This window comes from Notamacropus eugenii, chromosome 4, assembly GCF_028372415.1.
Source record: "Notamacropus eugenii isolate mMacEug1 chromosome 4, mMacEug1.pri_v2, whole genome shotgun sequence".
NCBI lineage: Eukaryota > Metazoa > Chordata > Mammalia > Diprotodontia > Macropodidae > Notamacropus > Notamacropus eugenii.
This window is the reverse complement of record NC_092875.1, coordinates 281,034,640-281,050,449: the sequence shown is the minus strand read 5'-3', so window position 1 is coordinate 281,050,449 and position 15,810 is coordinate 281,034,640. Positions and strand designations below refer to the sequence as shown.

The following is a 15,810-nucleotide window of genomic DNA, read 5'->3' as shown; positions in this document are numbered from 1 at the left end:
CCAACAAAGGTATAGAATCTTTACTTGGGGAGCCAGGAGGGTGGTAATAGTGATACCTGACCACTAAGCAAAGACAGAGTTGTCCTACTTCTTTTGCTTCTGTTTTCTCTGACAAGGATAATGAGCTTTACATTGGAAATATCAGAACAAAAACCACCAAGAGGAAACTGATACCCAAGATAACTAAGCAGATTCTAAAAGGGCACCTCGCTGCCATTATTGAATTCCAGGTACCTGGCCCAGATAGGTTACAACCTAGGTCCTAAAAGAACTGACACATGTGATGGCTGTCAGTGAAACATATTTGAAAGATCATGAAAAATGGGAGATGGAGGCAAAGTTGGAGAGGGGAAAATGTTTTGATTTTCAAAAGAGAGAAGAGAACAATCTGCTTACTATTGACCAGGGAGCTTCATTTTGATTCCTAAATCAATTTTAGACTGCATCCTTTAAAAAAAAAAAAAAGATTGTGAGCATCTAGAGTGATTACAAATAGCTGGGATAGCTTTACCAAGAGTAGATCATGTCACACTAGCCATACCGCCAGAGCACCTGTGCAGGAGTCAGAAGGACCTGAGTTCAAATCTCACCTCAGACCCTTGACACTGACTAGCTGTGTGACCTTGGACAAGTCACTTAACCCCAATTACCTCATCCTGGGTCATCTCCAGTCATCCTGATGAATATCTGGTCACTGGATTCAGATGGCTCTGGAGAACAAGTGAGGCTGGTGACCTGCACAACCCTCCCTCGCTCAAAACAAAGTCAAGTGCAAGTCATGTCATTATTTCTCTGATGGCATGGTCTCCTTTGGCAACGAAGGACGAGACACACAGCCAAGTTCTAAATAAAATATCTCATACTTTTCTTGTGGAGAAAAAGGAGAGGTTGGAATTAGATGATAATAAAATCACATAAATTCAAAACTAGCTGAATGGCTGGACTCAAAAGAGTGAGTTGTTTACGATTCATTGCTGGCAAAACGGGATCTCTCCATTAGAGTGTGTGACTCCATCCTTAGCCCTTTGTTGATTAACATTTTTATCAGTGACTTGAATGGGATGGGGCATAGACAATAGGCTCATCAGGTAGCAGATTGATGACAAAGCCGGGAAGCCTAGCTGACATAATGGATGAGAAAGTCCAAATCTAAAGGGATGTTGATCAACTAGAGCAGTGGGCCGAGTAATAGGATTAAATTCAGTTAGAATAAATGTAATTGTACAGGCACAAGGTAGTTGAGGCATGATTAGATAGCAGTTGTTGTAAGAAAGATCTGGGGATTTTAGGAATTGGAAGCTCAATAGAATTCAGCATTGTAATGACAAAATCAAAGAAGGTATTGTAATCTTGGATTGCATTAAGAGGGAAAGAAAGCTTTTAGGAATAGGAAGGTTATAATACCACGTACTGTGTTCTTGTCAGACCTCATCTGGAGTATTATGTTTATTTCTGGACACTTTAGTTTGAGGAGAATAGTCTAGGTTTGGGGATTGGCAAGGCACAAATAGTCATAGGATCTAGGATTAGGAATTAGAGTATAGAAGACAGTGTAATGTTGATCTGGTTGACTCTGAGGATAAGATTATAGATGGAGGAAATGAAGCCAGCAGTTGAGAGAGCTGAAGGATAGTAGAGAGAATGGAAGTCTTGGTGAGAGGATGAGGACAAATAGTAAGTTTAGGAAGAACTAATGAGACAAAGAAAAATGAAATGACAAAAGATTATGAATAGATAGTGGTAGTTCAGAATTCGGGGTCATGTAAATGTAATGATTGTGGGTGATAGTGAGAACAAAGGTGTGGCTATGTGGGTGTGGTGAAGTATGGGAGTTAAAGAGATGGAGTAATTCAGAGGTTAATCTGAGGGAAAATGTACAGGTATGTTGAATTCCTCTAGTATAAGAATAGGAGTTTGGATGGAGAGGAAATCTGAGAGAAGTAATTGAATTCTTTGACAAAGGAGATAGTATAATGCAGGAGTTTGCCACTGACAGGATGATACATTTAGGCAGGGTTTGCTAAATAAGGATAGCAGAGGCAGAATATGGATGTGGCAGTGGAAAGTGAGGAGTATTCTGATCCCGCCTCTAGGTTTACTGTTGAAAGAGTATGAGAGAAGGCACAATCAGTATTGGAAAAGGGTGACCAGGTGTTCTCTGTGTTGAGATTTAGCCACAGTGGTCTTGGACTTAAGACTTTTCTAGCTAGATTGGGAATAACAGAAACTGTGATTTCCTGACATTGGAGTAGGATTGTAGAAGAGGTTTTATACTGTGTATACTTGAAGAAATCTGCCCTGCTTTGCCTGTAAAAGAAAACAAAACAAAAAAAATTCTCTCAGATATTTTTAACCTACGTCCTAGATTTCCCAAGTTTTTTGGGTCACTTTTATAAGTGTTTTATAAGTGTTGGTAAGGAGGAGAGATTGTATGAGTAACATGAAAATCATCAGGGCTGTAACTAGATATTGACAGGATGATTTTCTGTGTATTGATAATGTCAAGAACTTTTGATTTTTGGAAGGATGGGAACTCTTTTTATCCATTTAGTTTGTAAGCTGTCTATAAATTAATCTTAAAGAATCACTTGAGGTGCACAGAGATTAAGTCATTTGCCCATAGCTAAATAGGTATTTTTAAATGTCTGTCTTCTAAGTCTGAGTCCAGCACATTGTCATGTGGAACTGCCTCTATTGATTTTCCAGAAAAAGTGGTTTTAATTTTATAAGTCATTATTTTGAGGGATTGGGAAGAGAGCAATTATTTTGGAGCTGTAGATATTCTAAAAACAGTTTGTCACAACAGTTCTTCAGTGGAGCTACTAGTCAGAGATACAGACTGAAATTTTCACTTTTAACACTTATGGAGACCAGGAAGACTTTTGTTGTGACCTGCATAGAATCCACAATGTTGGTCTTTTTGCCCAGGCCAAATACCATATGCTTAAAGTGCAGTCTGCTTTTCCTCCCAGAAGAAAGTAATAAAAGAGGTGGAGAGATACTTCTCTCCTTTATTTGTTATCACGGACAATGAAATTTTCATTAAAAAATTGAAGAGGGTTTTCATGTGAAAACAAAGAAAGAATTTAGTAAGGAGAGCCCTAATAGATACTTGGTCAAGAGATAGAAACCAACCATCTTCAGAAGAATAAATGATCAGTGATCATATGAAGAAAAAAATACCTCAGATAACCAAAAATAAGGTAAATGGAATCAGATGCAAAACAACTTTGACGTGTCAACTTCATAATTAGCTCAATACTTCACATAGTAGGCACTTATACTTGTTGATCTAATAAATTGGCAAGGATAAAAAATTTGCAAATTGTTAATGTTAGTCAATCTGTGGGAAGATAGGGCTGTGGATGTATTGTTAGTAGATCAGTAAAGTAGTCTAAAATATTTTGGAAATTAGTTTAGAACTATGTTAGAATAGCAATTAAACTATTCATACCCTTTGACCCTGAGGTCTTATTACTGGACATATACCCCAGGGAGGTATATGATAAAGGGAAAGGTCCCAACTATATCATTTATTTTATAGCAGAACACTTTCTGGTAGTAAAACCAAATTAATCCAAAACAAAACAAAAAGCAGGAAACAATGGGTTCCAATCAAATGGGGATTAACAGAACAAACTATGACATATAAACGTAATGAAAGGTTATTGTTCTGTAAGAAACAATTAATATGAATTCAAAGAAACTTGTGAAACCTTGTATGAACTGATGCATAGTGAAGTAGACAGAACCAAGGAAACAGCATACACAGTGACCACAATAATTTAAAGGAAAATAGCACTAAAAGATGAATCAATGCCAGTGACCAATTTTGACTCGAGGAGTATGATGATGAAACACCTGTGTCTTTTTGGTACAGGTGGTACAGTACAAGTATAGAATGAGGCGAATAGTATCAGACATCATTAGTGTGTTTTGTTTAACTATGCTTTGTTGCAGAGAAGAGTTTCATTGATGAGATGTATTGGGAAAGATAGTTATGTTAAAAAAATCAATATAACATTTAAAAAGAAAAAAAGGGGAAGAGAAATCCTAATCAATATCAGGAAGCTCTTGAGTAAAAGAATGTCACAGATGAGAAAGTGAAGGACCACCAAACACTTGGACCTTATTTCTCTATATAGTTGTGGGTGAAATTTAGCAAAAAGATAGACTAAGGCATGTTTCTCCAAGCAAGACAAAGTTTATTAACAGGAGCATACTGTCTGTCAATATGTGGTCTGTAGCTTGCCTCCATTTATGCCAAAGACCCTGAGGAGATGAATAGCTCCCTTTCTATAGGTTTTTCACTGTAAAGAGTAGAACAGGATAGATGACATCATGATGAGGACAACATGATTGATTAGAAAGTTGAAGTGCAGGAAACAACATGTTTGTGTGGAAGTTTGGTAATGGGGTCTAGCAGTGACCCTCTCTCTTTCTCTCTTTGGCCCAAGTTCTTACTGTAGCTGTGAAGTTTAGAGGTAAATGGGCCAGACCTTTTGGACAGTAAATCCAACATCCTTGAAAGATAGGTTGGTGGTGTAAAGATGCTAGGCCTGATTCCTTTGTTTACTTGCTTCCCCCTAGGTCAGCTAAATTCCTAGAGGCCAGAATGGATCAGTGATTAGCAAGAGAACTGGATTTTTAAACTTAACCCTTTACAGGCCAGCTGAATTCTGAGCCAAGTTCAAAGACAGAGAACCTAAAATTAAGCAATTACAGAACAAAAGCAATTAATTGTAATTAGGATCAATAAGAAAGTGATAAAAGATCAATTCAGTCTTTGCAATTTAATGCTTTTCCAAAAGAAGAGGAAATCGTAGTCTCTGGAGAGGATCATGAGATGAGATCCCAGATGAGGCCCAGAGAAGCAAGGGTTTAGTAATGGTGGTTGGTGGTTGCTTGTTGTGAGAAGTACTACAGCATTGTGTATTGATCTGGTAATAAATGGAAGGTCTGCTGTGTTCCTGGCATGTGTATCTAAGATATGATGAAGTCTTAGAAGACTTGTAGAAGTGGATGACTACTACTTCTGGTAATTCTTTTGGGCACAAAGGATACTCCAAGAAAGCATTTCTGAAAATTACGAAGTTTTGGAGAGAAACTGGTGACCTTAAGGACACAAAGTATTTTCATCACTGCGGCCAATAGGTTATAATTTCAGAAGAGTTGCAGGTTTGGAAATAAAGTTTTGGTTCCAAAGATGATTAAGAAAAAAAGAAAAGAGCCTCTATATTCTAAAATATTTATAACAGCTCTCTTTGTGATGGTAAAGAACTGGAAATTGTGGGGATGCCTATCAGTTGGGGAATGGCTGAAGTTGTGTTATATGATTGTGATGGAATACCATTGTGCTGTAAGAAATGATGAGCTCAGTGATCTTAGAAAAACATGGATAGATTTATAAAAAAATAGTGAAGAACAAGATGAGCAGAATCAGGAGAATGTTGTATACAGTAACAGCAGTGTTGTTTTAAAAACAAATTTGAGTGACTAAGTCATTTTGACTATTATAAATACCCACATTAACTACAAAGGGCATAGGAAGAAAGATGCTGTCTGCCTCCAGAGAAAGAACTGAAACCTATAAGTATGTATAAAATGATTTTTTACACACACACATCTAATAGTAACCATCTGTAGCACAGGGGTGGGGGAGAGGGAAGAAAAAAGGTTTATATGTACTGGGAGTGGTTAGCATTGGGGAAGAGGACATGTGGGGGAACAGAAAACATGGCAGCTGTCTGCTAAGCATTTGAAGGCCCTTATGTGGTGAGGACAGAACTGGGGACACTGGACTTAATTTTTCTCTTTCCTTATTCTGGGAGGCAAATGCACTTCCTGTCTGGAAAGAGATCCTTATTAGGTAGCAGTAAACAAAGACTGAATTTTGGATCCTAATACTTACTTTTAATTGATATTAAGTTGTTAGTGGGAAGTTTTCAACTTGTTTTTATCCCCGTGGAAAGTAATAGTCTTAAAAATCCGTACCATAATTGAAGCAACAATTTCAAACATGGATTGCTCCCTGTCCCCCTCCACCCCCCTTAATTTGCTCTTCTGTTCATATGTTTCATTTGGACTTTTTAGTGAGATAGTCCTTTCGTTTTTCTATGTCTGAAAAAGAGTTAATCTTGGCCTCATTTTTCTCATTTGTAAGATAAGCAGTTTAGATTATTTTGAAGGTCTTTTCTAGTCCTAAACTTCTAGAATTACTTTTATAGTACCATATAAGAAATTTCACTCAAGATTTCCCTCTCAGCATAACATAGAATGGCAGGTATTCTAATGTCTATAGGTCTTTCCAATTCTGTACGTTATAGGGGAAAACATCTACTTTTTATAATTCTGTTTTTAAGCATAGCCTTCAGAGGTGCATTTTTGTGAAAGGTAGAGACTCTAAGGAATACATTTATAATCTTAATTGAATGGAACATTTTAGTTTTATGATTGTTGATGTTCTTTGTGGCCACATGGAGACTCAGTACTATTTTAAAGTTGTTTCTATAAGAAAAAATTATTTTTATTCTGAAATGATATGCATGATATGAGAAGAGAGAAAATAATAGATGTAAATATAAAATATTATGGAATTATTAATAGTTAAGAGAAAAGATTATTTTTCCCTCCCAGCTCTAGGTAATTTTTGTCCTACTGTAAAATTTACTAAGCACCTTTTATATACAGAGCACTGTGCTTGGGACTAGGATGAACATTACCTCAGATGTAAAAAGTGCATATGGTGATAAAGAAAGAAATGCAAATAAACATGTCACAAAAATATATTGAGCCTGGATTTGAAAAACTTGGAGAATGGGAATAGTGAAATTTTGAAGGAAGGCATTTGGAAGACAGGAGTAAGAAGGTTCTTTTATTGTAGATATGCCTAATAGCTTAATATGAATTCAGTATTTGTGATGCATAGTATTCAGGTAGGAGGATAGAGAGGGAAGAGTCTGTTTGGGGTTTTTGTTTATAAACCCCATTGTTCATGTTGCTGAGAATTAGAGTGACAGAAAACGGATATTGAAGGAAATTTTAGAGATACAATTGAAAGGACTTGATGAGAAATGGAGACTATGAGAAGAAAACCAAACCTGGCAGTTATAGAGTCCTTGGGGATTTTTACAAGAGTAGTTTCAATGGAACATTAGATGTGGAAGCCAGATTGCATAGGGTTGAGGAGAGAGGAACAGGTAGCCTGCCTTGACTTGGAGTTTGACTACGAAGGGTTGTAGAGAAATAGAATTCACTGGTAGTTGGGTGAAGTAGAAGAGTCGAGGGGATGCAAGTTTAGAGTTCAGGAGGCTGTACTATGTATACAAATGGAGAGGAACCAGTGATGATTGGAGATCATTTAATCACAATGGAAATTGATCACAATGGAGATTTAAAAAAGTAGAACAGAAAGGAGATGACTCCTGTAGGAGGGAGTTGGATTAGTTAGTTAGTTTTAGTTAGATGTTAGTTAGTTTTACCTAGGAATTAGTTTTAGCAAGGAGGTCAAATAATCTAAGATTCAAGTAAGGAGAGAACATTTGCTGCTATCATATTTTGAAGAGTAGAAGGAGTTAACCTATTATCATTTCCTTTTCTTTTTTCCCTCTTTTCTGTTATATAGTACAAAAGTAAAGCAGTCCTACCCTTTCTAAAAGTCACCACAAATTCCTAATTGGGGTCCAAGTCACTGATTTTATAATGTACCTTATAATGAACTTTGGTATGCTGCGAAATGCATTGAAGATCAGTGTGGCAGACAGTATATGGGAGCACCACTGCTGATAAAACTCATTTTTTATGATCAATAATCTTGACTTCTTTCCCTTTTCCAGAAGTCTGCCAACATAGCCCTGCTTTGACTAGCTGGGTTGTAAGTCATCAAAATCCTTTCCTTTAGTGCCCGAAGAATGTTTGGCAGTGTGGTACATAATTTTAGGTCATTTGGAATGTCTGTTATAACATATACAGTGAATCTGGTATAGTATTAGAAAGTAGAAGTAGATGTGGTGGAACATGAAGGAACATTGGAGTCAAAGTGTTGTTGGCCTTGCCTTGTATTTGAGCCTCAGTTTCTTTTGTAAAGCAACAGATTACTTACTGGGAATCTCACTGGGCTCTTGTGGGCATTGTTTAAAGGCATTTTATAAACTATAAAACCCCATAACGTTGTTAGCTTTTGCATTATTATTGACATTAAGTGAGAGGGGTGGGTCTAGTTCGAGTTGAGTTTCACGGAATCAGCATTTCACTGTTGACAAGGGCTTTAAGAGGCAATCTGCTTCAGCCCTGAGGGAGCATGCACATCAGTCTAGTTCAGCATGAGGCGAAGGCATTTAGCAGGATGGCATCTTAATGCCATTATCAGGGTACTTGAGAATAGCATACTGGTGTGGACACAGGAAGCCCTGATTACAAGCTTTGCCTCCAACACATACTGGTTGACAGACCCTGGGAAAGTCACTTGTCAGTGCTTTAGGCAACTCCTAGCTCTTAAGTTTTGCAGAATAGGTGCTGACTTGATTGATAGAGGAAGTTTCCTTACCTGGAGGTTCTTGTGTCAGTGAAATCACAGGTTCAAGCCCTGTCCCCTTTTGTTGGGTCTACATCAGTCTGTTAACATGATGGGAGAGAAACTCTGAATACTTTGCACAGTGGTTAGGGAATAATAAAACCAGTTTAGTATTTGTAATTAATAAGTCTTATCAGGAGAAGGAAAAAAGAAGCGCAGTATGTTATGGTGAACAGTAGTCTGGCCTAAGAGCAAAAAATATCTGGGTTCATATTCTGCCTGTCTGACCCCAGGCAAATTACTTAATCCTTCAGTTCACCAGGCATCTGTCTTGATTATAAGCTGAAGACTGGTCACCAGCTGCAGCAGTGGAGGGAGTTTCTACACCTGTAGGTTACCAGCACCAGTGAAATCATGGGTCTTGTGATTTTCAGTGACATAATTGAAACGGTAACCCTTGAAAAATATTGTCAAGGCATTGTCCCAATGTGTTCTAGAGCTCCATCAATTGGGGCGAAGCGGGGAGCTGTTATTCTTTCGTTTCTTTTTTGTCCACCAAGGCTTTTTAGTGGAAAGGAGTTTTAGACCCTCTGCTGGCATGCACACAAACTGTCAAAGCAGCTTAATCGTAAAAAGCTATTGTCAGTGGTTCCCAGACTATTTGGGACTGGTTATTTGAAGACTTAGGTTCCTTCTAGGTCTTTACTTAGTCAAGTGATTGAACCTGCTTTCATTTTTAAAAATAATGCTGTGATCTTTTCCTTATTAATGACAGTAAAATAAAGATTTCTTAAATATTTTAGAAATGGTAAGTACTTATGTAAAATTTTGAAGTAAAACACATAAAATGGTGAATTTTATATTAGAGACTAATTTTAGCAACCATGTAAATTTTTAGTGTTCATTAATTTCCACAAAAATATATTCCCATAATCTCTCTCCATCTTGTGAATACCAACAGAGGAAGCAGGTGGGGTAGCCAGGAGAAAAACTAAGACCAAAGGTATTTTGTGTTTTTTATTTAACTTTGTGCTTATGATGATGGATTTTATGTTTTAAATGCATGAGTTTTGCAAGATGGATATGGTAGATGCAGCTACTAATGTTAGATGGCTTTTAAAAATTGATTTAAAGGAGGTGGGAAGTATTTAAATTGTAACTAGCTTTGTGAGAATTTCAGTAATTGGTTTAATGATGCAAACTTATGAATTGTCATTTTCAAGTTAAATTTCATGTTGCCAAAGGTTTATAATTTTCACTTAACAATAAAATATATATATATATGTAGACCTGAGTATTTTTATCTAAATCTACTTTGTGCAGAAGACACATTACTCTGTGGTTTGATTTGACTTCTTAGACTATGTCTTCTACTTCACATCATAAGAATTGCTCCATTTGGCATTTTGGCAATCATAATTTTTTTAAAAAAAATGCATAATTTTCTATGTGATCATCATCTATAACATTGAGTGACCTTTAAGTGTCTTCTTAATTATGAAAGTTTGATATTATGTACATAATGTACAAACTGAGTCTTTGAAAATTAGTAGCCAAAATACCCCAGTTTCCTGACTATATTGTATTGAATTATACTTTGTGTGTGGAATTTCTTATACATATCTAAAACTTTAATCTTTTATACTTTTGCATGTGTTTTGTGTTCATCATTGTAACGTGTTAATATTTTAAATATAATAATTGTATTAATATTATATTTGTATGCTTAATATAGTACTTGACCTAGTTTGAAGAGCCTGGAAATTTTAGATATTGTGTGAGTGCCACTGTATGATTTTGGAGTAGGGGGTAGTTAAGAATTATCTGTGCATTTGGAGGTGTTCAAATATATTCTCTTCTTTATTTATTAGAAAAATATTCTATTTCTCACTGTCCAGTATAAAAAATAAGCAGCATACTAAAATATATTAAATAGAATTATTAATTAGAATTATTGTGCTCTTTTATGAGGGGTACAGTAGCACATATATGTATATGCGTGTATGTCTATACACGCATATACACTTTAAGGTTTGCAAAACCCCTTAATATGTTATCTTATTTGATATTCATAACAAATCTAAAAGCTACTCTTCACAGATCCTTTAAAGGTTTAGCAAGATAGGCAATATCCATAACGAATTACCTCGCTATTTCTAATTTTCTCATATGGATAATAAAGTATTTGGCTTGACATAAACTTAGGCTAACTCTGTTGCCACAACCTTGTATTTTTTTAAATTTCTTTTTGCTGTCTCAAATAGTGAGACTACTAGGAGAAACTGTCAAGAAAAAATTTCAGTATTTAATTTTCCCATTTACTTACCTGAGAGAATTGAAGTGATTATGTGCAATTTTTATTTTTTCTGTTCTTTTCATTGTTATGAAAAGATCATATGTCTGACTATAATACTTAATGCATATTATACTTTAGTGTGAGTTATCTTATGAATTCTACAGTATATGATAAAATACTTTGGAGTTCTATAGAAAAAGGAATCTATCAAAAATAATTCAGTTCAGCAAACATTAAGCTTAAAACACTATTCTAAGTACAGGGGATACAGAGTCAAAATAGTAAAAGTTAGTGTTTATATAATGCCTTATGATTACAAAGATTTTTGCACACATTATCCCAGAGCTGGGATTTTCTGAGTACAGATTTGCTCTTCCAACTATAACATAAGGAAATATTAATTTTGAGAGGTGACCAGGTGTTAAAAAACCATTCCTTGGTTTATAAAATATCTCATTGGTGGTATTTCTTTAATTATATCAGTACCTGGGGCAGCTTGGTGGCACTGTGGATAGAGTGCCAGATCTGGAGTCGGGAAGACTCATCTTACTGTGTTCAAATCTGGCCTCAGACACTTACTAATTCTGTGACCCTGGGCATGTCACTTAACCCTGTTTGCCTCAGTTTTCTTATCTGTAAAATGAGCTAGAGAAGGAAATGGCAAATCACTCCAGTATCTTTGCTAAGAAAACCTCTAGGTGGAGGTCACAAAAGGTCAGACACAACTGAGTAACAACAGAACCCTCAAAATACCAGTACCTATGTGAAACTTCAAGTGTTCATTAATTTTCATTTAAAAATGTGCATATGGATGGACTAATTTATTAATTTTGCATGCTGATTCTTTTAAAAGCATTTACAGCATATTTTTGTCTTGAAAACAAAGAATAAATATATTTTTTGAAATTAAAGCAATTTAATGCATTTGTTTTGTCAAAACTGTGTATGCAATTAATTTTAACTGTTTTAAAAGAGAAAAGGGAAGGACATATACTTAGATGATCAAGTAAAATCAAGTCTGTGTTGAGTGTTTCATCTGGGGGAAAAAGTCAAGTGTTTTGTTCAGAGCTCCTATCCTACAAATTAAGTGATATGAATAATGTTTTTTTCTTTGATCGAAAAACCTGAAAAGTGAAAGAAGTAATTAAAGAAGAGCTTAAGAAGGCAAAAGAGAAACCAGAGTCAAAGAAGGACAATAAGAATGAAGATAAAAAGAAGGGGAAGAAAGAAAAAGATGACTGGAAGGATAAATTTGCTGCTGATTCAGATAAATCCAGAAAAGAGTCTACCAAGGGTAAAAAAGATAGAGAAAAGGAGAAAATAAGACTAGAAAAAAGTACCAGAGACAAAGAGATTATGAAAAAATCAGGAAGTGGAAAGGATGCTACTACTAAAATGACATCTAGACATAAAGAAGAGAAAAAAATAGATAAAAATCCTTCTAAGCTTGGAAACTTAGCAAAGGGTCAAGACCGGAAAAAAAAGAACTAAATTTTTATCAATTCTATCAACATGGAATGTCAAATGCTATCCCATTACTTGTCACTTGTTAAATTATTAAATGATATTGTAAATTTCCAATTTTTGAAACTCATTTTCCTATCTTATTAAGTTGAGATTTTGGAAAATTTTTGTAATAGCTGCTTAAAAAATTTATTTATGGTTATATTTACTTAAAAATGAAAAACTTATTCCACAATGAATTTATTTAAAGAAAATTTTTGCAGTATTAAAAACTTCGATTTGACTTAATAAATTATTTCATTAATTTGTCTTCTATGTGTTGGTATTTTTCAAGGTATATTTAGCTGCATAATATTTAGATTATGTTCAAAATGGAAATTTTTATTGTTATCCTGTAATGTTCACATTTTAAAATATAACATAGCCTTTTTATTTATTATGTACAAAGAATATCTATGACTATTACACTCTAATATCTAGCATATTTATCAGTTTGTGTGTCATAACTGTAATATATTATAAACTCCTTGGGAGTCATTTATTATCTGTGAAAATACAATACTTAGCATGTAGAAGGTGTTGAAATTGAATTGTAAGGTAAGTATTTCGATATCTATGCTAGAGTAATACATATGTGAATATATTTCTGAGGTTGGCCTTTTGTGAACTTCTTGCTACCAGGAGTAGCAAGGGATCATCGACACCAAATGCAGTGCCTTGCATGTAGTAGATACATAATAAAGCCTCTTGGATTTGTTGAATTCCAAAGCAGTTTAATTACTGAAGTAACAAGCAGGCACTCTACAGGCTACAGATTTTTATAAAAGCTCTATTTACTTAAAATGATAATTTTGTACAATTTTTCATGATGTGTGCAGAATGGCATCATGTTTTGAGCTGTGTTGTAGTGGCACAATTATTAACCTATAGATGAGACTTTTTAGTTCAGAAAATAATTCATTTAGCTGAAGACTTTTTAAAAAAGAAAAATATGCTCCAAATACGATATCATTTTCTTTTGTACTAGAGCTTTTAAGTCTCTAATTATGACATATTGTAAAATATGTTTAAAATGATATCTAAAAAGTAATCTTCTAATTTTGTTTTAGCAGGGAATACTATAGTGCTGCCATCCAGAGTTCAACTTTTTTTTTTTTACTATGTTGTAACCTTTTGTTCTGAACAGTGTAATTATATTGAATTTTTACCATACTTAGGTGGTAATTTCTAGATTTATGTCTGATGTGCAAATATATTTCACTGCTAAAATCCAAGCATCTAGAAATTCAGTTTATGCAAATTCTGTCTCATACATCTAGAACAGTATATAACTTCCATCAATTCCTAAGGAAGGTTCTTCTGAAATGGGTGCTGAGTAACTAATTTATAGATTAAGCTAATAGAATATTTTTAAGGATTTATTTATAGATTCTCATATCAGATGCTGACCTGTTTACTGTGTTGACAGAATATATAGATTAAAGGAAATTCAAAAGAAAGATGTACAAGTGGTAATTTATCCACCAGTATTATAATTTTTAATCTAGTCTTATCAGAAGTCAGGGAATTTTGTGTTTCTACTGAAGGGTAATGTAGTAATTTTTAGGTGTTATGCAGGTGATGAATAATAGCTACTTGACAAGACATTCTATTATAAAAAATTGTAAATTTTAAATGAATGAAGTAAAACAGATAACCTTCACTTAATAACTCATGAATTTTCATCAGAGCACTACATAATAATGACTTTATATTTCCAGTTTAATCGTTGTTTTTCTCAAGTATCTGATGAGTACTGATATTTGTATATTAAAACAAATGCAAATGTATTCTGAGACTGATTATCAAGGATAGGGCTTGATATTTTAGTTTATTTGGCTTAGTAAAATTCAGATATGATCTCTGTTAAAAGGGGTAGCACGTTTTATACCACTGTATTTTATTTTAACATTGCAACTCTTTTGCTACCAACATATTTTTGTTTCAGTTTATTTGCTGAGGTTATATTTGAGGTACCCTTTTAAATCTCTCTTCTTTTAAAATTATTTTTATTTATGAATATATTTCTGATTAAAATAGATGTCTTTACAATATTGCTTTTTTATTAGGTATAGTGAACAGAAAGTAATTTAATTTAAAACTGGTCTTGATTGCTTCTTGTTTTTCTTTACAATCATTGTTTCACTTTTCTGTATTAGTGGAGTTTCATGATTCTTATGTGACTATGTTAATAGGTCAGTTTAAAAATCCTATTAAATAAGTACTCCTGGCTCAATTTCTCCATCCTTTATTCCTTCCTTATACTTGGTAATGTCTTCTTTTCTCTTGACCTTAACAATAAACTATAACTATATAACAATAAACTGTAGCAATAAACTAAAGTTTATAGTCCCTTGATATAAGCCTTTCAGTGAGATACAATAATGAGTATAACTCTCAAAATAGAAAGCTCAATTAAAGACACTCCTCAGTGTATATTTTAATTGTAGAATTTTGTAATTTTTTCAACTTTGTTTGAAACTTAAAATGTACTTTTTGAAATAAGATTTTCAGAACGGATGCTTAGGTACATAAGTGACAAACTTGCTTAACTCAGTCTACCTGAACTGTATTACTGTAACTCCTGACTGCCATTTGTAACCCTTTGTCTGGAGAAGTACACTTAAGAGTTTTACTTGAAGATGACTGGAGCACAGCTCCCTTCCTCCCACCTTATCCAGTCTTCCTGCCATGTAGTGGTTGATTAAGGGTGAAAAGTAATGCAGAGCAAGAGCTGGAATAAACTATGATGGGGTATTTCATTTCCTTTTCATTTTTTTAAAGGGTATAGCAATATCTTCATTTTTCCAATTAAATTTTAAAATTTATTTTTAACTTTCTTTATAAAAATTTTGAGTTCTAAATTCTCTCCCTCTCTCCTATCCCCTCTCTCTCCTATCCATTGAGAAGGCAAGCAGTATGAAACCATTTAAAAATGTGAAGTCATGAAAATCATATTTCCATATTAGCTATATAGAAAACAAAAAACAAGAAAAAGAAAGTGAAAAAAATTTGCTTTATTCTGCACTCAGAACACATCAGTTCTCTCTCTGAAGGTGGATTGCATTTTTTATCCTGGGTCCTTTTGGAGTTGTTTTGGATCATTGTATTGATCAAAGTAGCTGAGTTTTTCATAGTTGATCATTGTTACCATATTACCATTACTATGTACAGTGTTCTCCTAGTTCACCTCACTTCACTTTGTATCAGTTCATTTAAGTCTTGCCATGTTTTTCTGAAACCATCTTGCTCATTATTTCTTATAGCACAATAGTATTCTGTGATGGACTATTTCCAATTTAGTTTTCCATCATCCCACATTTTTTTCTTTGGGGTTCAGAGATTGGTACACTCAATTCCATGGTTGCTTAGAGCCAGAGTTTCTCTGTTTCACACATTCAGTTTCTCCTGTTGTGGCTTGAATCATTCAGGTACCACCTGTGAGAGTTTTCTAAGAGTTTGTATAAACAGCATTTTTATCTGTTTCATAGATCACTGT

The 15,810-nt window shown here is 34.4% G+C and overlaps 1 protein-coding gene across 12 annotated transcripts in view; it reads left to right on the top strand.

Annotated features, from left to right (window-relative positions):
* Positions 1-15,810, top strand: part of ASPH (aspartate beta-hydroxylase) — a 276,582-nt gene that overhangs the window by 71,916 nt on the left and 188,856 nt on the right. For 2 of the 12 annotated variants that reach the window (XM_072604672.1, XM_072604671.1), the window contains 2 exons: positions 9,474-9,515; positions 11,941-12,389. The exons of the other annotated variants lie outside the window; for them this stretch is intronic. In XM_072604672.1, coding sequence (XP_072460773.1) covers positions 9,474-9,515; positions 11,941-12,299 — 401 coding nt within the window. In that variant the 3' untranslated portion in view covers positions 12,300-12,389. Of the gene's footprint in view, positions 1-9,473; positions 9,516-11,940; positions 12,390-15,810 lie in introns of those variants that run through there. 12 annotated transcript variants of the gene reach the window in all.